Below are 23,094 nucleotides of genomic sequence, written 5' to 3' on the forward strand. Positions count from 1 at the left end.
GTTAGGGGAAATAACTGCATCAGCCTTGCATTATGAACTCACTGTTCGTGGATTCCTTGCACTTCCTTCACCCAGATGTTTCTCTCTTTGTTACCAACATTAATTACTGTTGCCGGTGGGATCGCCCCACCAACATACAGCTTCTGGGTTCCTTGAGGTTCATCCAAGTAAAACCTAAATTAAGCGAAAGGAAATACAGAAAGTAAAAGATATATGCTACAGGTTTCCGTTGCATGAATCAATATACTGTACATACTTCGCTTCTCCATCCGACACAGAAACCACTCGGGCTTCTTCAAGGTGAGGCCAATTGACAAACACAGATTTCCCGAGCACAGCCGAAGCCACAATTTCTACTTCCTATGGACAAAATAATGCAATAAAAAGCATGTATCCCTCAAGATAGCAGCAATGCCACCATAGTATAATGGACTGCTTAAAGGGGTTTTCTAGGCTCAAAAGATATTTGTACTGTCACTTTGTGTGACCGTAGACAGTGGAAAGTAGTGACAGTGTGCACATTGCACACTGTCACGATTCGGCAATTTCCAGTTCCAGTACGCGGTCACACAACCACAAGTATGTGATTTACCTGCTGTCACTAGCCGATTATCTGCCCAGAATCATCAGCATGTGACTTCTAGTTGTCAAATGAACACAAATATGCACATTGAATAGAACATTTGGGTTAGCAGTCCAGCGCAACCATACACTCCAAACGTTATTAAAGATTAATCCATTAAAAATTATGGAGACATTGATGTAAAAGATGACACCATGCAATGCATTTCAAATTACACTAGTTCTATCACAGCATAACATACAATGGCATGCATACTATTTAAACCCAGAATATAAAATTTTAAGCGCCCATCAAAAGCATTATTCAAACAGGATCACCTAGATGCATATCCATTAAATCACATTGCGCACAGAAAGAAAAAGATTATGCACACAAACAAGGTATCACTTAATTATTTTTATTTATATGGATGTATGTATATGTATGTACAGTACAGACCAAATGTTTGGACACCTTCTCATTTAAAGATTTTTCTGTATTTTCATGACTATGAAAAATGTAAATTCACACTGAAGGCATCAAAACTGAATTAACACATGTGGAATTATATACTTAACAAAAAAGAGTGAAACAACTGAAATTATGTCTTATATTCTAGGTTCTTCAAAGTAGCCACCTTTTGCTTTGATGACTGCTTTGCACACTCTTGGCATTCTCTTTATGAGCTTCAAGAGGTAGTCAGCGGGAACGGTGTTACAACTATCTTGAAGGAGTTCCCAGAGATGCTTAGCACTTGTTGGCCCTTTTGCCTTCACTCTGTGGTCCAACTCACCCCAAACCATCTTGATTGGGTTCAGGTCTGGTGACTGTGGAGGCCAGGTCATCTGGCGTAGCACCCCATCACTCTCCTCCTTGGTCAAATAGCCCTTACACAGCCTGGAGGTGTGTTTGGGGTCATTGTCCTGTTGAAAAATAAATGATTGTCCAACTAAACGCAAACCGGATGGAATAGCATGCCGCTGCAAGATGCTGTGATAGACATGCTGGTTCAGTATGCCTTCAATTTTGAATAAATCCCCAACAGTGTCACCAGCAAAGCACCCCCACACCATCACACCTCCTCCTCCATGCCTCACGGTGGGAACCAGGCATGTAGAGTCCATCCGTTCACTTTTTCTGCGCCGCACAAAGACACAGTGGTTGGAACCAAAGATCTCAAATTTGGACTCATCAGACCAAAGCACAGATTTCCACTGGTCTAATGTCCATTCCTTGTGTTCTTTAGCCCTAACAAGTCTCTTCTGCTTGTTGCCTGTCCTTAGCAGTGGTTTCATAGCAGCTATTTACCATGAAGGAGTGCTGCACAAAGTCTCTTCTTAACAGTTGTTGTAGAAATGTGCCTGCTGCTAGAACTCTGTGTGGCATTGACCTGGTATCTAATCTGAGCTGCTGTTATCCTGCGATTTCTGAGGCTGGTGACTCAGATAAACTTATCCTCAGAAGCAGAGGTGACTCTTTGTTTTCCTTTCCTGGGGCGGTCCTCATGTGAGCCAGTTTCTTTGTAGCGTTTGACTGTTTTTGCCACTGCACTTGGGGACACTTGCAAAGTTTTCCCAATTTTTCGGACTGACTAAAGTAATGATGGCCACTCGTTTTTCTTTACTTAGCTGCTTTTTTCTTGCCATAATACAAATTCTAACAGCCTATTCAATAGGACTATCTGCTGTGTATCCACCAGACTTCTGCTCAACACAACTGATGGTCCCAACTCCATTTATAAGGTAAGAAATCCCACTTATTAAACCTGACAGGGCATACCTGTGAAGTGAAAACCATTTCCGGTTACTACCTCTTGAAGCTCATCAAGAGAATGCCAAGAGTGTGCAAAGCAGTCAAAGCAAAAGGTGGCTACTTTGAAGACATAATTTCAGTTGTTTCACACTTTTTTGTTAAGTATATAATTCCACATGTGTTAATTCATAGTTTAGATGCCTTCAGTGTGAATTTACAATTTTCATAGTCATGAAAATACAGAAAAATCTTTAAATGAAAAGGTGTGTCCAAACTTTCGCTCTGTACTAAATATATATATATATATATATATATATATATATATATATTCACATTCGGAATGACCTGGGGAGTCATATTGTTAAGTCAGTTTTACTATGTTGATGATCGTTAATAAAAACAGAAAAATAAAATAAATAAAAGTCGTAGAATTGCTTTATTTTTTTATTTTATTTTTTTTACAATTTCATTAAACTTGGAATTTTTTTTCCCCCAGTTTCTTGGAAGGGGAGGAAAAAGCGAAAACTGAAAAAAAAACAAAACGCTAGAGGGTTGAGGGGTTAAACGAGACAACTGATACAAATGCCACCAACCCTTATTAATCTTTAATAGTTAGGATAGAAAGGATAGAACTATATGTTATACACTATTAGAAAGTGAAACTTAAAATGTCTTGAGAGAATCTTTGATTAACCCCCTCATGACCTTGGGATTTTCCGATTTTTCCGTGTTCGTTTTTTGCTCCCCTCCTTCCCAGAGCCATAACTTTTTTATTTTTCCGTCAATTTGGCCATATGAGGGCTTAGTTTTTGCAAAACAAGTTGTACTTTTGAACGACATCATTGATTTTAGCATGTCGTGTACTAGAAAACGGGAAAAAAATTCCAAGTGCGGTGAAATTGCAAAGGTCATTCCAGGTCATTACGAGTTCATAGACACCTAACATGACTAGTTTATTTTTTATCTAAGTGGTGAAAAAAAAAAAATTGCACCATTTTCCGATACATGTAGTGCCTCCATTTTTCATGATCTAAGGTCGGTTGAGGGCTTATTTTTTGCTTGCCGAGCTGGCGTTTTTAATGATACCATTTCGGTGCAGATACGTTCTTTTGATCGCCCGTTATTGCATTTTAATGCAATGTCGCGGCGACCAAAAAAAACGTAATTCTGGCGGTTTAAATTTTTTTCTCGCTACGCTGTTTAGCGATCAGGTTAATGCTTTTTTTTATTGATAGATCGGGCGATTCTGAACGCGGCGATACCAATTATGTGTAGGTTTGATTTTTTTTTTATTGATTTATTTTGAATGGGGCGAAAGGGGGGTGATTTAAATTTTTATATTTTTTAACTTTACTTTTGCCATGCTTCAATAGCCTCCATAGGAGGCTAGAAGCTGGCACAACGCGATCGGCTCTGCTACATAGCAGCAATCATTAGATCGCTGCTATGCAGCAGAAATGCAGGTGTGCTATGAGTGCTGACCACAGGGTGGCGATCACAGCTACCGAGGATCAGTAACCATAGAGGTCTCAAGGACCTCTATGGTTACTATACAGAAGCATCGCTGATCCCCGATCATGTGACGGGGGTCAGCAATGCGCTCATTTCCGGAAGCGTCGGTTAAATGTCGCTGTCAGCGTCTGACAGCGGCATTATCTAGTTAATAGTGGCGGGTGAATCGCGATTTCACGCACCGCTATTGCGGGCACATGTCAGCTGTTCAAAACAGCTGACATGTCCCGGCTTTGATGCGGGCTCACCGCCGGAGTCCACATCAAAGCAGGGCTTCTGACCTCGGACGTACTATCCCGTCCGAGGTCAGAAAGGGGTTAATCGGACACAAATATTAACATGAAAATAGTGATTTTTGTGTGCTCACTGTAAAATCCTTTTCTACGAACCTTTCACTGGGGGACACAGACCATGGTGTATGCTGCTGCCACCAGGAGGCTGACACTAAGTAATACAAAGAAAGTTAGCTCCTCCCCTGCAGTATACATCCTCCTGCTGGCTCTCAGAGAACCAGTTCAGTGTAAAAGTAGTAGGAGATCAATAACAAGACATAAGAGTATAACATGTCAAATTAAAGAACAAGCACAAGCTAATAACAGGGTGGGAGCTGTGTCCCCCAATGAATGGCTCGGAGAAAAGGATTTTACAATGAGTACAGAAAAATCCCTATTTCTCCTTCGCCTCATTGGGGGACACAGATCGTGGGACGTCTCAAATGAGTCCCTGGGTGGGAACAACATCAGATCAGGCCCTGCGTAATCGCTACCCAAAAATGCGCTGCCGCGGCCTGCAGAGTCTGGCTGCCCAGACTTACCTCTGCGGAAGTGTGGGTGTGAAAATTATATTGCTTCAAGAATATGTGCAGACTGGACGAACCCGCAAGCTTGCAGGCGTGCTTTGCTGACGCCAGGTGCCTAATGACCCAAGAAACCTCAATCCACAGAGTGGAGTGTGCTCTGATCCCTGCTGAGATAGGCTGACCTCTGACATGGAAGGAGTCCTGGAAGGTGGAAACGAATCCACCTGGCTATCATAGCCGATATGGCGGCTAAACCCTTCCCGTGACCATCAGAAAGCCCAAATAAAGCGTCCGACCTTCGGAAAGACACCGTCCTCGATACATACCTTCTCAGAGCGCTCACCTCGTTCCACTCTGTGGACTGGAGTTGGACAAGACGAGTAAAGAACAATGTCCTCGTAACGGTGGAAGTCGATACCACCTTGGCAACAAGGGACATGCACGGTCTGAGGAAAACCTTGCCTTGACAGAAATAAGGAAAAGCATCTGAAAGGAGAGAGCAGCTGGCTTAAAAAAACTCACCTGAATGATGTGACCGCCACGAAAAAAGGTGACCTTTCATGCAAGAAAGATAATTATCATGAAGAGGATCAAAAGAAGTCTTCTGTAAGACTTCCAGGACCAATTAAGGTCCCAAAGATCTAGCGGTATGCGATAGAGAAAAACCTTAGTTGCCGTTTTGTTGCAATAAGACTGAAAAAGTCAAAGTTTGGACTTCCAGTGAGCTGAACGCCGGGCCCGAATCCAGATTATTCTGAAGAAAAAAGTTAAAAAAGGGGGAGGCGTCTGAGATCCCTGCCCCAAGCGAAATGTATACTGAGGCAGGCTATAGCGCTCTACAGGATTTAATGGCCAAGTTGAAAAACACGGAACCCCTGGGATCTAGTGACGAAACGGACCCTGGGAGCGGATCTGGATGATCCGACAATCGCCAGAAAAAAAAAGACGATGAATTGGAGTAGCAAACAACGCCTGACGTGGTCAATCCCGATCGCATAGGAGCACTGCAACCGTTTCCGTTCCCAAGACTCTCGGAAGTAGCGGAAGAGGGGAAATGGAACGGACACCACGGAAGAACCAGAGCATGCCCTTTGATGACATTGGATCTCGAGACTGAGCTATAAACCCGAGTACTTTGGCATTAAGTCCGGACGCCATCTGATTCACATCCAGAATTACCCAGCAAAGGCAGATGTGTTGGAAGACTTCCAAATGAAGTTTGCTCTTGCCTGAGGCGAGATTCTGGCGGCTAAGGGAATCTGCCGCCCAGTTTTCTTTGATCTGCCCATCGGAGTAAGCGAGCGACATCGGCCATGGCCGCTCGGCTGCTGGTACCCTCCTGATGTTATCCGATTAAATTTGGATGGGGTGGCCCACCAGAAGACAGTGGAACTACCGCAGGGCTTGCCATATCTCTCGGATCTCCAGAAGCCTTGATCAAGAGTTCCCGAGTTGACTGGCGACTTTGAACAGTGTGGTGACGCTCCTAAGTCCAGAAGGCTGGAATCGGTAGTCACTACTAACCATTGAACCGGAAGAAAGGATCTCCCCTGGTTGAGGGAGGAATTCAAAAACCATCATCTGAAAAACCTGTCTGACCAGCAGAGACAAGTGGAGCGAAGGGGACCGCTTCCATTGCCGCCACCATTTTTCCCAGAACACTCATAGCTAATCAGCGCGCAAGCTCTCTGTTGGAGGGCCAAGGCCTTGTATGACCAACCTTCTGGAAGTGTCCAGGATCATCCGAAAAAGAGATATCTGATGGGCTGGAAATGGGGAAGACTTGCTTAATAGTGATGAGCGAGTATACTCGTTACTCGAGATTTCCAGAGCACGCTCGGGTGTCCTCCGAGTATTATTTAGTGCTCGGCCTAGTGCGGGCCGAAGCCAGGAACTAGATTGCCAGCACCGACCGTACAAAAAAAGAAAAACAGCTGTAGGGCCCCTCCCTGATTGTCCACGCTGTGGAGAGAATGCCTGGTCGAAAAAAAGATCCTGAGGATCGCACTGCAGGGGCCCCACAGGGTGCCAAACTTACCACCGGAGATGGAGGGAAGGCAAAGCCGACACTCAGCTTGCAGGTGAGGGTTGCGATTCAGATGGTGCAGGAACCCTCCATCTACCATCCCCTTTTAGAAGGGAGGTGGAGAGGGACCATCCAGCTCCTTGCAGCACCGCTGTTCAATCAGTGTTGTTGCAGTGGGAGCAGCACGGATGCTATAGGGGCCTCTGTGTATCCTACGGGTTCACTCCCCTAGGATTTCACAGGGCTGTGTCCGGCTGTAGTCTGGCACAGAAGGGGGTACATGGTGGCGACATTCTATGTTCCCGTCTGTTGCTGGTGCGGGGAGATTGGCGCCCTGAAGAGAACCGTCGCCCCTAAGATAGCTCAGGCATGGCATCACACGTCGCAGGAGAGGATACAGGGAGGTGACACTCGCCGAGCTCGCCTGTTGTTGGTTGGGTGAGATCAGCCCTTTGAAAGGGTCCGTTGCCCCAGTCTTCCTCGTGAAAAAGGTTTAAAAAGGTAAAAAAAATTGAAAAATAAAATAAAAATGTATGGTCTGAATAGCAGACCCCAGTGTGCCTTCTACGGACACTAAGCATGAACTGGTTCTCTGAGAGCCAGCAGGAGGGTGTATACTGCAGGGGAGGAGATAACTTTCTTTGTATTACTTAGTGTCAGCCTCCTTGTGGCAGCAGCATACACCCACGGTCTGTGTCCCCTAATGAGGCGAAGGAGAAATAAAAGGCTATAGATATCATTTACAAAATGTACAATACAAGGTAAAAATATACCAGACCTAAACATAGCAATTTGGGTTATGCAAATCGATTACTTGTGGTCATGTGACAGCACACTTGTGCTGGAAGTAAAGCAGTAAAGTCCTGACAGTGAGCACATTGCACACAAGTCAGAAATCAGAAGTCACACAAAATGACTGAAGAAATGTCTCTTGATCCCAGAAAATCTTTTTAATGTCTGAGCAAGTAAATGTAACTTACGTTATCCTCAGAGTCCTCATCTACCACAATCTCTAAGATCATATTCTCTCCTCGGCTGCTCTGTTGGAAAACTTGAACTCCTGCTTTCTTCAACGAAAACTATTAATAAAAAAAAGTAATATAGCATTTTATCAAAAAGAAAGAAATAGGCACAAAGTAATAACTTACTGGTGAGTTACGCCATGTCTTATAGCCATGCAGATCTAGATTTAGAATGGCTTTGGCTTCTAGAATGGGAGTGCACTCAGATGTGGAGCATACTGAGGGATTAGCACATTTTCCATTCTGCAGACAACCAAGCATACGCCACACAATCATTGAACCTGAACAGCAGCTGCTTGGAGATGTGAAGCTGGAGCCAAAGAGCGGCCCAGATACATCTGGATAAAGCTAGGTTCACATTGCATTAATGGGTGTCCGCTAGCGGACTCCGTTACATGGCGCGATTGTCGCAATTAACGCTATGTAACGGATCCGTTAGCGCACCCATTGACTGCAACATGCTAACGGATCTCTAGCGCATCGCTAGCGCATGCCATTTTTGGCATGCGCTAGCGATGTCCCGTTAGTTTCGGACAGACTGCGGACACTGCTTGCAGTCCGTTCCTCGCTAGCGCAGATCGGGTATCTGCGCTAGCGGGATCGCCAAACGTGATCCCTTTTGGGACATTGCGTTAGCGCAATCCGCTACCGTATGCGCTAAACAGATTGCCCTAACGCAATGTGAACCTAGCCTAAGACAGAGGCAGGAGGCAAACTGTGACTAAGCACCCAAATATGCAGCACAATGTATCAATGTTAGCTGCACATTTAGGGACTGATCATGGTGCTCTGTATTGAGAACCTCTGACGGATTTGCGGCAACTTAAATGATTACCCATCTACAGGAAAGGTGATAAGTTGCTGATGGCTGGGTGCCTTGTAGGTGCCACTGGCTGATAGGAGTGAGGGCAGAGAACACACATCAATGTGTAATGTGTAACTTGCTATGTTGGGACACCCTCATTTGTGCAGCACGAGGTGTGAGAAATATTAAAATGTAACCTTTATCATTTAGTAATTAAAATGAATGAGCAATTGGGACATCATGGCTAATCAATGCTGTTTGTCCCTAATAAAATTATTACAAAGTATATTAATATCATAGCGGTCTTAAAAAGCGACTGGACAAATACGTGAATGATGGAACATTTTTAACATGCATGAAAAGTTACAATTTTACAAAAAATACTACGCTGATCCTTTTTTTTGTAAATTTGTGAAGTGCATTACCATGTCTAAAAAGAGGCGCTGGAGTAACTTGCACCAAATGTACCATTAAGGTGCAACAGTTCACAGTTATGGAGTGGTGAGGTTGAAGTGAATACGTCCCATGTTATTTAGTGTCAATGATGCCATTTTTGATAAATGTGGGCCACTGCATCCAGACAGAACTCACCGTGTGCCTAATATGCTTCAGAGTTGGGAAGCCACAGAAATATAATGCACTCTTGTTCACTTTAGTAATCTTGTTATCAATCATAGAAACATGCCAAGCATCTAGTGAAATCATCTTACTCCTGTAATAGAGGAAAATTAACAGTTTATACATATAATATAAGACTGCATCTATGCCACACCAAAACACGTAACCATTCAGGAAAACGTAGCGGTGTTTTAGGCGCGGTGCAGCTTAGGAACTGATAATACATCAGATGTAATAGATGGACGGCGGACAAACGGAAATCCAAATAATCTACTATATAATTGTCTAAGGGTCACTTCCGTCTGTCTGTCACAGATATTCATTGGTCGCAGCCTCTGTCTGTCCTGGAAATCCAAGTCGCTGATTGGTCGCGGCAAAACAGCCACAACCAATCAGCGACGGGCACAGTCGGGAAGAAAATGGCCGCTCTTTGATACCTGCAGTCAGTGGCCGGCGCCCGCATACTCCCCTCCACTCACACAGGGTTAATGCTGGCGGTAACGGACCGCGTTATATCGTGGGTAACGCACTCCGCCACTATTAATCCTGTGTGTCCCCAACCTTTTACTATTGATGCTGCCTATGCGGCATCAATAGTAAAAAAAAATTGTAATGTTAAAAATAATAAAAAAAACAAAAAACCTGCTATACTCGCCCTCCGTTGTCCGCTGAACCGCTCGCACCTGCCGCCATCTTCCGTTCCCGGCGATGCATTACGAAATTACCCAGAAGACTTAGCGGTCTCGCCATCTGGGTAATTTCGCAATGCATCCTGGGAACGAAGATGGCGGCAGCCGCGCGCCTATCGCCGGAGCTCCGCTGGATCCCAGGAGGTGAGTATATAACTATTTTTTATTTTAATTATTTTTTTAATAGGGATATGGTGCCCACACTGCTGTATACTACGTGGGCTGTGTTACATACCGCGTGGCTCTGTGCTGTATACTACATAGGCAGTGTTATATACTCCGTGGGCTGTGCTATATATTACGTGGCCACTGTTATATACTGCGTGGGCTGTGCTGTATACTACGTGGCTCTGTGCTGTATACTACGTAGCTGGGCAATATACTACGTGACTGGGCAATATACTACGTGGCTCTGTGCTGTATACTACGTCGCTGGGCAATATACTACGTGACTGGGCAATATACTACGAGACTGGGCAATATACTACGAGACTGGGCAATATACTACGAGACTGGGCAATATACTACGAGACTGGGCAATATACGTGTCTGTGCTGTATACTACATCGCTGTGCAATATACTACGTGACTGGGCAATATACTACGTCACTGGGCAATATACTACGTGACTGGGCAATAAACTACGTGGCTGGGCAATATACTACGTGGCTGGGCAATATACTACGTGGCTGGGCAATATACTACGTGGCTGGGCAATATACTACGTGGCTGGGCAATATACTACGTGGCTGGGCAATATACTACGTGGCTGGGCAATATACTACGTGGCTGGGCAATATACTACGTGGCTGGGCAATATACTACGTGGCTGGGCAATATACTACGTGGCTGGGCAATATACTACGTGGCTGGGCAATATACTACGTGACAGGGCAATATACTACGTGACTGGGCAATATACTACGTGGGCTGTGTAATATACTACGTGGACATGCATATTCTAGAATACCCGATGCGTTAGAATCGGGCCACCATCTAGTCCAACGTATAAATATCAATATATAGAAACTAGATGGTGGTATTCTAGAATATGTATGTAGTTTATTTATGAAGATTTCAGAATAATGCAATGAATACACAGGATTCGGCCGGCCGGGCGCAACCAATTAGCGAAGCGTGGTTCAAATCCCGCGCCAATTCGCGGCCGGACTGCGTCTGTCGCTGATTGTTCGCGGCCGGCCGGGTGCGACCAATCAGTGAAGCCAGGGCCAGCTCCAGGTTTTTGAGGGCCCCAGGCGAAAGAGTCACACAGCCCACGCAGTACATAACACAGCCCACGCAGTACATAACACAGCCCACGCAGTACATAACACAGCCCACGCAGTACATAACACAGCCCACGCAGTACATAACACAGCCCACGCAGTACATAACACAGCCCACACAGTATATAGCAATGTGGGCACCATATCCCTGTTAAAAAAAAAATTTTAAATAAAAAATAGTTATTTACTCACCTTCTGGTGGCCCCCGGATCCAGCCCAGGCCTTTAGCGATACTACTCGCGACACTCCTTTCCCAGTAATGCCTTGCGTCAATAACCCGTGATGATGTAGCAGTCTCGCGAGACCGCTATGTCATCTGGGGTCATTGCCGCAATGCATTCTTGGGACCGGAGCGTCGTGAGGAGCGGGAAAGGCTGGTGCGGACGCTGGAAGGTGAGAATACAATTCTTTTTTTATTATTATCTTTAACATTATATGTTTTTACTATTGATACTGCATAGACAGCATCAATAGTAAAAAGTTGGTCACACTTACAGGGTTAATGGCAGCGTTAACGGACTGCTAAAACGCTATGTGGGCGCTGACTGGAGGGGAGTATGGAGAGGGCACTGACTGGAGGGGAGTAGGGAGGGGCCAATTCGCAGCCGGACTGTGCCTGTCGCTGATTGGTCGCGCCCTGCCGGCCGCGACCAATCAGCGACGTGGTATTTCCGTGACAGACAAACAGACAGATAGAAGTGGACCTTAGACGATTATATATATATAGAAATTTCTATCTCTATCAGTAACATTATTAGTAACATTTTTATAGAATCTGAAAAGGGAGATTTGTGTGTACTCACCGTAAAATCTTTTTCTCCGAGCCAATCATTGGGGGACACAAGACCATGGGTGTTATGCGGCTTGCCACTAGGAGGACACTAAGTAAACACAAACAGTTAACTCCTCCTCTGCAGTATACACCCCTTGACTGGCCAGTAATGACTCAGTTCGGTAGTAAAGCAGTAGGAGTATAAGAACACCAAGACAAGTAAACTATGTCCAAAACTGAGGAACAAAATACAACAACAAACAGCCAATAGGCTAACAGGGTGGGTGCTGTGTCTCCCAATGATTGGCTCGGAGAAAAAGATTTTACGGTGAGTACACAAAAATCTCCTTTTCTCCTACGCCTCATTGGGGGACACAGGACCATGGGACGTCCTAAAGCAGTCCCTGGGTGGGGAGCAATTGCACTGCTAAAATCCCATGTACCACTGGCTTACTGAGGTACCGCTGTATGCAGAATGCGCCTGCCAAGGGCAGCGTCTGCTGAATCCTGGGTATGGATGTGATAGTGCTTCGTGAAGGTATGCAGACTGGACCAAGTCGCAGCTTTACAAAGCTGTTGTGCGGAAGCCTGGTGCCAAATGGCCCAAGAAGCACCGACCGACCGAGTCGAATGTGCCTTAATCCCTGCTGGGACAGGGGTGTTCGTGACGCGATAGGATTCCTGAATAGTGGAGCGAATCCACTTGGCTAGAGTGGCATTTGAGGCAGGTAGACCTTTCCTATGTCCCTCCGGAAGCACGAACAGGACATCCGACTTACGGAAGGGAGCCGCGCGAGGTATGTACCGCCGAAGACCCCTAACCACATCCAGCATATGGAGAGCTTTCTCGATACGATGGGTTGGTGCGGGACAGAATGACGGCAAGACAATGTCCTCATTTAGATGAAAGGAGGAGATGACTTTAGGTAGGAAAGAGGGAGAGGTTCTCAAAACTACCTTGTCTGGGTGAAAAATCAGGAAAGGGGGTCAGCAAGAGAGCCGCCAACTCAGAAACTCTCCTGACTGACGTAATTGCCACGAGAGAGACCACCTTCCATGAAAGGAGGGTGAGTGTGTCCTGCAATGGTTCGAAAGGGGCCTCCTGAAGAACGCCGAGAACCAAGTTAAGATCCCATGAAGCCAAAGGCATTCTATAGGAAGGGACCACCCGGGAGACTCTTTGGATGAACGTCTTAACCGGCAGTCTGGAAGCGATCTTTCATTGGAATAGAACAGACAATGCGGACACTTGCCCCATGAGCGAGCTTAGGGCAAGGCCTAACTCTAAGCCTGATTGGAGAAACTCCAGAATGGACGGAATGGAAAAAAACAGGAGAACGGCCATGGGCATTGCACCATGAAAAGAAAATGCGCCAGGTGCGATGATAAAAGCGCATGGATACGGGTTTCCTAGCGTGAATCATGGTAAAAGAAACCCCTGGAGAGAATCTGGCTTGGGCTAAAATCCAGGATTCAACAGCCACGCCATCAAAGACAGGGTCCGGAGTTCTGGTGGCAAATCGGGGCCTGTGAGAGAAGATCCGTGCGATCTGGAAGCCGCCAGGGGACGTCGGCAACCATTTAGACGAGTTCTGCATACCATGCTCGGTGCGGCCAGTCTGGCGTGAGGAAAATCACCGGTCTCCCCTCTGCCCCGATCTTCTTGATGAATCTCGGGAGCAGAGGAAGAGGTGGAAATATGTATGGCAGCTGGAACTGATGCCACAACAGGACAAGAGCATCTGCCCCGATGGCGCAAGGATCACGGGACCGCGCAATGAACTGGGGAAACTGGTTGTTGAGCCTCGAGGCCATGAGATCCACATCCGGCGTCCCCCAGCGAAGGCAAATCTGCTAGAAGACTTCCGGATGGAGGGACCACTCGCCCGAGGCAAGACCTTGGCAACTGAGGAAATCCGCTTCCCAATTCTCCACACCCAGTATGTGGATCGCCGAGATGAGCGAGTGATTGGTCTCGGCCCAGCGCAGGATGTGGGAGACTTCGAGATTGGCTGCCCTGCTGTGGGTTCCCCCTTGCCGGTTGATATACGCCACGGAGTTGTCAGATTGGATTCTGATGAGATGGCCTGGCCTGCGAGAAGGTGGTGAAAGTTGCGTAAGGTAAGAGTGATCACTCGAATCTCCAAGATATTGAGTGGAAGACGCTACTCTTGTGGACCAACGACCCTGTGCCGTGTGGTGATTGAAAACTGCGCCCCAGCCCAAAAGGTTGGCATCAGTGGTCACCACTAACCAGCGTACTGGGAGAAAGGACTTCCCTTGGTTCAGGGAGGACTGTAGCGTCCACCACCTGAGGGTCTGCCTGACCTGTGGGGGTAGGCGAAAATGACGGTCGAGGGAAAACTGGCTCCTGTCCCAGGCTAACAGAAGCGCCTGTTGCAAAGGACGGAGATGGAACTGCGCAAACGGAACAGCTTCCATCGCCGCAACCATTTTTCCAAGGATGCGCATTGCCAAGCGAATGGAGTGAGGGACTGGGCGGGAGAGCTTGCGCGCTCCCTGTTGTAAGGACAAGACCTTCTCTGGAGGGAGAATGACTAACCCACATGAAGCGTCCAAACTCATGCCCAGGAAGCAGATTTGCTGAGCCGGCACTGGAGATGATTTCTCGAAGTTGATTTTCCAACCCAGGCGAGAAAGAGAATCCACGGTGATACTTACAGACTCCTCGCAGGCAGAAAGGGACGTACCCTTGATTAATAGCTCGTCCAGATAGGGCAGAACTACCATTCCCCGAGCGAGAAGAATGGCCATGACAGCCGCCATGATCTTCGTGAAGACTCTGGGGGCGGTGGCAAGTCCGAAGGGCAAGGCCACAAACTGGAAGTGTACTTCTTGGACTGCGAAGCGCAGGAACTGATGATGGGAGGGAAAAATTGGAATATGTAGATTAGCATCCTTGATGTCTATGGATGCAAGGAAGTCTCCTTTTTCCAGGGACGCGACAACGGAACGGAGCGAGTCCATCTTGAAGTGTCGGACACGTACAAACTTGTTCAGCAGTTTGAGGTCCAGTATGGGCCGTAGAGTCCAGTCCTTCTTTGGGACCACGAAAAGGTTGGAGTAAAACCCCTTGAACCTTTGGTCTCGAGGGACCGGAGCGATGACACCGTCCCTTTGAAGCGCCTGGATGGCCTGAAGAAGATGTGATGCCCTTGATTTGGGGGGGAGAAGACTGAAAGAAGTGCGGAGGGGGATGGAAGAAAACTTGATTTTGTATCCGGAAGACACGAGCTCTCTGACCCACTCGTCATGAACGGCCGAGAGCCAATTTTGACGGAACAAAAGAAGGCATTCGCCTACTTTGTCGGGGTCCGCCGAACACGTCAACGAGTAATTGTGTAGAAGGTTTAAGGGATGCGGATGGCTTAGGGGCAGAACGTCTCATCTAGGTTTACAGGAACGGTTTGGTCTGTATGAGACCTGGGGCTTTCCGTTTTCCCGTCGTCCCAAACCAGGGGAAGAGGAGGACCAACTGGAGTTGTTACGAAAGGACAAGAATCGAAACTGCTGTTGATTCCAAAAAGGCCGGGCAGGTTTTTGCTGGGGAAGAAATTTACTCTTCCCTCCGGTAGCGTCAGAAATTATTTGGTCTAGTTTCTCCCCAAATAAATGGCCCGCTTGGTAAGGTAGAGAAGTCAGCGACTTTTTGGAAGCAGAATCTGCTCGCCAATCGCGGAGCCATAAGGCCCTCCTGAAATGGTGTCTGCAGCCGCTTGCGCTGTGCAATTAGCCGCATCTATGGAAGCGTTAACTACAAAAGGATATTTAGCTTCCGTGTCTTTTTGAGCCGTAAAACGCTTCTCGGGGTGTTCCCTGTGTTTTTGGATAATGTCCTGAAACTCAGGGTGATTAGCAAATATCTTTTGGACACGTTTAGTCTTTTTAAAAGATACAACATGTTCCTGAGAGGAAACAGATTCGTCGTCCACCATTAGTGTTTTGTTGACTGCCTCAATAGAGGAGTCAAGTGTCTCCTGACCGATAGAGGAGTCTTGGGTTAAAGATTCCTCTGACTCGTATACTGAGTCATGCACGCTGCGACCCTCAGGGGAGGGGGAGCGAGAAGATGAGCTCACAGATGTTGAAGCTCGAGAATAGACGGGATATGAGGGAAGGGTTCTTTTTCTGGCATCCCGAGAGTCCCGTAGAACGGTACGCCCCCTGTGGTCGGACGGCCCTGCACCGTCGCCAGATTCCATCGCAGCCGACGGAGGTGAGTTCTGGCTTAAAGAGGACCCTCGGAAAGAGTCCAATGCCTTGACCAAGGACTCCATTGGACGTGACAAGGACGCAGCCCACTCAGGAGGATTAGGCTCGGCGGGGGTCTGTGGAGACATTGGAGGTGGCGGCAGAAGGCGGCTGCGCACAGGCCGGGTCACAGTTCTGGCACAAAGGGGTATAGTGGGCACGTGGCAGAATTGCAAATGGCACATGAAGTAAAAAAAACAGTGTGCTTTTTATTGCCCCTTTTTGCGTTCTTAGATTGAGACATAGTGTATGTCTATACGCCAATTAAACTGCGATAGCAGGGCTATGGGAGCAGTGAAGGGGTTAAGCTTTCCCTATGGAGTGGAGCAGCTTACCCACGGTCCTGTGCTGTTGTCCCCGGGGAGGCAGAGAGGGAAGGCAGCGTTATCAGCTGAATGTTCCCTGCAGAAGTGGAGTCCCAAGATGGCGCCCGAGATTTGCAGGGCACTTCTCGTTCAGAGTGAGAAGCGCCTGAGTAGTGGGCGGAGCTTAGACGGTGGGCGGGAACTTTAAGTTGCAGACTAGTCCGGCAGTTGAAGCCGGGGACTAAATTTATGGAGCCGGCCGGCGGAACGGACCGGTGGCCGTGCCTGATGACCGCCGCTGGCATCTAGCCAGCGGTATCTCTCCCCAGGGACCCGGACCGCACCTTCCCACGCAGGCAGCGTGAGGAAGGGTATTATTCACCGAGGAGGGGTGACTGCAGCTCAATCGATCCTCCCTATGTTGGGGGATGGAGAGCGTTTGCGTCTTCAGATATGCCTGCCGCAGGGGACTTAGGGAAATGCCTGCCGCAGGGGACTTAGGGAAATGCCTGCCGCAGGGGACTTAGGGAAATGCCTGCCGCAGGGGACTTAGGGAAATGCCTGCCGCAGGGGACTTAGGGAAATGCCTGCCGCAGGGGACTTAGGGAAATGCCTGCCGCAGGGGACTTAGGGAAATGCCTGCCGCAGGGGACTTAGGGAAATGCCTGCCGCAGGGGACTTAGGGAAATGCCTGCCGCAGGGGACTTAGGGAAATGCCTGCCGCAGGGGACTTAGGGAAATGCCTGCCGCAGGGGACTTAGGGAAATGCCTGCCGCAGGGGACTTAGGGAAATGCCTGCCGCAGGGGACTTAGGGAAATGCCTGCCGCAGGGGACTTAGGGAAATGCCTGCCGCAGGGGACTTAGGGAAATGCCTGCCGCAGGGGACTTAGGGAAATGCCTGCCGCAGGGGACTTAGGGAAATGCCTGCCGCAGGGGACTTAGGGAAATGCCTGCCGCAGGGGACTTAGGGAAATGCCTGCCGCAGGGGACTTAGGGAAATGCCTGCCGCAGGGGACTTAGGGAAATGCCTGCCGCAGGGGACTTAGGGAAATGCCTGCCGCAGGGGACTTAGGGAAATGCCTGCCGCAGGGGACTTAGGGAAATGCCTGCCGCAGGGGACTTAGGGAAATGCCTGCCGCAGGGGACTTAGGGAAATGCCTGCCGCAGGGGACTTAGGGAAATGCCTGCCGCAGGGGACTTAGGGAAATGCCTGCCGCAGGGGACTTAGGGAAATGCCTGCCGCAGGGGACTTAGGGAAATGCCTGCCGCAGGGGACTTAGGGAAATGCCTGCCGCAGGGGACTTAGGGAAATGCCTGCCGCAGGGGACTTAGGGAAATGCCTGCCGCAGGGGACTTAGGGAAATGCCTGCCGCAGGGGACTTAGGGAAATGCCTGCCGCAGGGGACTTAGGGAAATGCCTGCCGCAGGGGACTTAGGGAAATGCCTGCCGCAGGGGACTTAGGGAAATGCCTGCCGCAGGGGACTTAGGGAAATGCCTGCCGCAGGGGACTTAGGGAAATGCCTGCCGCAGGGGACTTACGGAAATGCCTGCCGCAGGGGACTTACGGAAATGCCTGCCGCAGGGGACTTACGGCTACTGTGGGGTCTACGTGTCGCCGAGGTGAGGGCATAATTTCGGATGAGCCCGGGAGATGCACATAAGAGATATACTGTATTTTCCGGCGTATAAGATGACTTTTTGACCCCCAAAAATTGTCCCAAAAGTCAGGGGTCGTCTTATACACCTGGTACGGCGTGTGCAGGGAGCGATCCTGCATTTCGGCGTGTAGTTCCCAGGGTCTGGGAATAAAAACTAAAAAACATGGATATATTCACCCTCGGACCGGCCCTGGCTGTCACCGCTGCTAGCGTCTCCCTCCGTTCCTTAGAATGCGGTGAATGAAGGACCTTCAATGACGTCACGGTCACATGAGCGGTCACCTGACCGCTCATGTGACCGCGACGTCATTGAAGGTCCTTCACTCACCGCATTCTAAGGAACGGAGGGAGACGCTAGCAGCGCTGTGATCCAGGGCCCATCCGAGGGTGAGTATATCCATGTTTTTTATTTTTATTCTTTATTTTTTACATGAATATGGATCCCAGGGCCTGAAGGAGAGTCTCCTCTCCTCCAGACCCTGGGAACCACACGCCGTATAAGATGACTGGGCGTATAAGATGACCCCCGTCTTATACGGCGGGCATATCCCAAATTCCATATTTTATTTGGAAAAGTTGGGGGTCGTCTTATACGCCCAGTCGTCTTATACGCCAGAAAATACGGTACTCTATGTGCTCGCCCTCTTACAGGGGGGAGATCGGGACCGTATAGGAACAGTCGCCCTGGTGTAGCTTTTCCGTGCCCCAGTCGTCGCAGGGGAGGTACGGGGAGGTATACTCACCATGCTTGCCTGTTGATGGTTCGGGGAAGAGCGGACCCTAGAGAGGAATCCGTCGCCCCCTTCACGCCGTTAATTAAAAAATAAAAATTTACAGAAAATAAAAATAAAACAAAAAAACGGTGGGGTCTGAAAACAGACCCAAGTGCCTCCTACAGACACTAAGCAAGAACTGAGTCGTTACTGGCCAGTCAAGGGGTGTTTACTGCAGTTAACTCTTTGTGTTTACTTAGTGTGCTCCTAGTGGCAAGCAGCATAACACCCATGGTCCTGTGTCCCCCAATGAGGCGTAGGAGAAACTAAATTGAATAAAGGTACGTTTTTCATCCCAGAAAAAGAGTTATGCAAAAATCCCTAGGCTAGCGTCACACATCATAGTATTTAATGCATTTTTTTTTTCAAGCGTTCTTTCAAGCCAAAGAAAGGAGTAGAGTCAGAAGCAATGCGACAAAAAAGGAAGGTCTTACATCTCCTTCTTATTGCAAGTTTTTTAAAATTTTTGTCAAATTTCTTATATTTCTATAAATGAATGCAAAATATATCAACCTAAATTTAGAATTAACCAAAAATATCATGTGTCACAAAAAAAAAAATCCCTAGGATGTGTTGAAGCATTCTAGAGGTATTACCACATAAAGGGACACTGGTCAGATTTTAACTAAGGGGTTATCTACTATAGATAACCACTTTAACATTACAAATGATCACAAACTGTTAAAAAAGCATATATGATTTGAACACACTCCTCTTCATAATAAGACATCTCCACATACAGCCATAAAACTTTGCCTTTACTTTAGAAGAATACGGGCTCGTGCACACTATGGTGTTACAGGTGACACGGCACAGACCGGTGGGCATGGAGCCCTACTGTACCTCCGCATGGCTTTAATTTCAGATGGGGCTTGATAAAAAAAAGTGTTTTTTTTCTATAATCTCTGTAACATGGCACCACAACTAATGAAGCATAAAAGTCGCTTCCTTCAAAGAATCCGCAGATTTTTCTGTCTACCCACATTTTAGGTGCAGAGTAGTGATGAGTGTACTCGTTGCTCGAGATTTCCCGAGCACGCGCGGGTGTCCTCCGAGTATTTGTAAATGCTCAGAGATTTAGTTTTCCTTGCAGCAGCTGAATGATTTACAGCTACTAGCCAGCTTGATTACATGTGGGGATTCCCTAGCAACCAGGCAACCCCCACATGTACTCGGCCTGGATAATAGCTGTAAATCATTCAGCTGAGGTGATGAAAACAATCTCCGAACACTAACAAATACTCGGAGGACCCCCAAGCAACGAGTACACTCGCTCATCACTAGTGCAGAGGAGTCCTGGAACGGAAAGGAATGGACTTAAAAACACAGAAAGAAATAACTCTGCAATAAAATTAGATGAGTTTATTGTTGAATAATCCAAAGGTATAATGTGACGTTTCGGTCATGTCAAGAGACCCTCACACATCGGATAGCAAATGGATTGATGGTACATCGTTCTTAGTGCAGGAAAATGGAAGATAAGAAGTAACAGTGCCTTGAGAATCTAGTTAGCAATGTACGCGCCGTCCCACATGCTCCAAAGACCGACATACCATAAGCGAGCACCAGAATCTTTTTTTCCTTTTCCAGAGTGCCATGATCATCAGTAAAACTACTGACACCAGCACGGCTAGATTCAGAGTCTTCACAACACTTGGCGCAAAGAACTTGCTACAGAGAGTGATCCACCTCTTACATCACACTCTGCCCATGATGGTACACACAGCCTTGAATTACCTTGCATAGCAGCACTCAATGCTTTGAAACTTTTCCGGCCATGGCGAGTTATATTTGAAGTTGGACTCCTTTTCATACCAGTACATCAAGCACTCGCTATGCCTGTTCCTCTTTTTTTCATCCTCTGTCAAACGTTTGTTGCAGGGATCCATGGCTTCCAGCAACCGAATCTGCAAATACAGAAATAGATCATGGCTCAATTCTCATCCCGCTTTATCTCTGCCATAGTCCTGTAGAAGGAAGAAATAGAAAAATGGGTAAACTAGATTTAGACAAGCAAAAAACAGCAAAATTAAAGCACTAGCATCACCACTACTGCCCACTTAGTCTTACAGCAAGTGCATACAGGTATTTATTCCACTCTCCATGAGTATTCAATGTTTTACCCCCCAAGCACCTCTCCCCAGCCTCCGGCCTGCTTGGGAACGTTGTGCTCATGCTTCACAAATCGGACCAGAGGCAACTTTGTGCCATTTGAATGAACTGCATGCTTTCTAATGCTGCTACATAAGTCTGCTTCATATCTGCATGACTGAAGGACTACAGTGTCATGTAAACTGGCCAGAGTAGAGCATTGGAGGACCACAGTGTCATGTAAACTGGCCAGAGTAGAGCAGTGGAGGACCACAGTGTCATCTAAACTGGCCAGAGTAGAGGGTTGAAGGACCACACTGTCATGTAATCTGGCCAGAGTAGAGCAGTGGAGGACCACAGTGTCAAGTAAACTGGCCAGAGTAGAGCAGTGAAGGACCACAGTGTCATGTAAACTGGCCAGAGTAGAGCATTGGAGGACCACACTGTCATGTAAATTGGCCAGAGTAGAGCATTGGAGGACCACAGTGTCATGTAACCTGGCCAGAGAAGAGCTTTGGAGGACCACACTCATGTAAACTGGCCATAGTAGAGCAGTGGAGGACCACACTGTCATGTAATCTGGCCAGAGTAGAGCAGTGAAGGACCACAGTGTCATGTAATCTGGCCAGAGTAGAGCAGTGGAGGACCACAGTGTCAAGTAAACTGGCCAGAGTAGAGGATTGGAGGACCACAGTGTCAAGTAAACTGGCCAGAGTAGAGCAGTGGAGGACCACAGTATCAAGTAAACTGGCCAGAGTAGAGCATTGGAGGACCACACTGTCATGTAAACTGGCCAGAGTAGAGCAGTGGAGGACCACACTGTCATGTAAACTGGCCAGAGTAGAGCATTGGAGGACCACACGGTCATGTCAACTGGCCAGAGTAGAGCAGTGGAGGACCACAGTGTCATGTAACGTGGCCAGAGTAGAGCATTGGAGGACCACAGTGTCATGTAAACTGACTGGATTAGAGCATTGGAGGACCACAGTGGCACGGTAGCTGGTCACATTAAGAATCTAAAGTGAAGTACCAGCATTCCTGGTCAGCTTCGGATCAGTGCATACTAGTAGAGTTCAGCAAATTCATTTGCTCGGGTTCCCTCTTATTCGGCAAGCTATAACACTTGGAAAATAAGCTACAGTGGGAACCCAGATAGCTGGAGCGCGCCGGCTGATCAGCGCTGCAGCTGCATGTGTTGCGGCTGTGTGACAGTCACGACACATGCATGGAGACCCCAACAGACAGGCTGTCCATGCATGTGCTCTGACTGGGACACAGCCGACAAATTTGCTCAACTCTACTTACTAGCTCTATTGGAAACAGCTCTTAAGCACAACACGTATTCGGTCACTGCAGTTAGATGAAAAGATCAGCCACCGCTACAGTTTAAGAGATATAAACAGCTAAAAATATAACCCCAAAAATTACAATTATCAAGAAAGAGGGGAGAATTTTAATACAACAATAAGTTTAACCCCTTAAAGACTGCCAATATGTCTATTTACTGACCTGAGATAGAATAGAACAGCCTCCCCATACAGGTGACAATCCAGCAGCTGTCGGCTGTCCACTACACTATAGCTGACAACTTGCTGCATCAGCCACGTAAGCACCGTCCATATCTGTTTAACCCCTTAGATGCTGCTGTAAATAGTGACATCATATAAATGGTTAACAGAGTGTGGGGGCTTCCTCTTTATCTCCATCTGCACCCTGAGATCATGATTGTGTGGCTCTGATGTTTACCATGGTAGTTCATGGCCAAATAGCCATGCCTGACAGCAGTTTTCAATATGTCGGGGGGCACGGTTTTTAAAAATGGTATCACTTTTGGAGGTTTTCAATTATTTAGGACCCCCAAAGTCACTTCTGGGTTCTTAAAAAAAAAAAAAAAAAAAAAAAAAAAAATTTACACATATATCTACTATATAAAGCTGAATGTGTGTGTGTGTGTGTGTGTGTGTGTGTGTGTGTGTGTGTGTGTGTGTGTGTGTGTGTGTGTGTGTGTGTGTGTGTGTGTGTGTGTGTGTGTGTGTGTGTGTGTGTGATTGGCATCTGCACCGTCGCAGCTACAGCCACAAAATTTTGCACAGTCACACGTCTGGACCCTGAGAGCGTCATAGGCTACGTTGTGAGGTGAAATATTAACC

The 23,094-nt window shown here is 47.4% G+C and overlaps 1 protein-coding gene across 2 annotated transcripts in view; it reads right to left on the minus strand.

The window, feature by feature from the left end:
* The window catches only part of XRN1 (5'-3' exoribonuclease 1), a 227,733-nt gene that overhangs the window by 87,021 nt on the left and 117,618 nt on the right, over window positions 1–23,094 (minus strand). For both annotated transcript variants that reach the window (XM_069727559.1, XM_069727558.1), the window contains exons 16-20: window positions 20,591–20,760; window positions 9,070–9,190; window positions 7,632–7,730; window positions 257–360; window positions 43–174 (exon numbers count right to left, since the gene is read on the minus strand). In XM_069727559.1, coding sequence (XP_069583660.1) covers window positions 43–174; window positions 257–360; window positions 7,632–7,730; window positions 9,070–9,190; window positions 20,591–20,760 — 626 coding nt within the window. The remainder of the gene's footprint in view (window positions 1–42; window positions 175–256; window positions 361–7,631; window positions 7,731–9,069; window positions 9,191–20,590; window positions 20,761–23,094) is intronic.

The sequence above is a fragment of the Ranitomeya imitator genome, chromosome 5 (assembly GCF_032444005.1).
Source record: "Ranitomeya imitator isolate aRanImi1 chromosome 5, aRanImi1.pri, whole genome shotgun sequence".
In the NCBI taxonomy this organism is placed as follows: domain Eukaryota; kingdom Metazoa; phylum Chordata; class Amphibia; order Anura; family Dendrobatidae; genus Ranitomeya; species Ranitomeya imitator.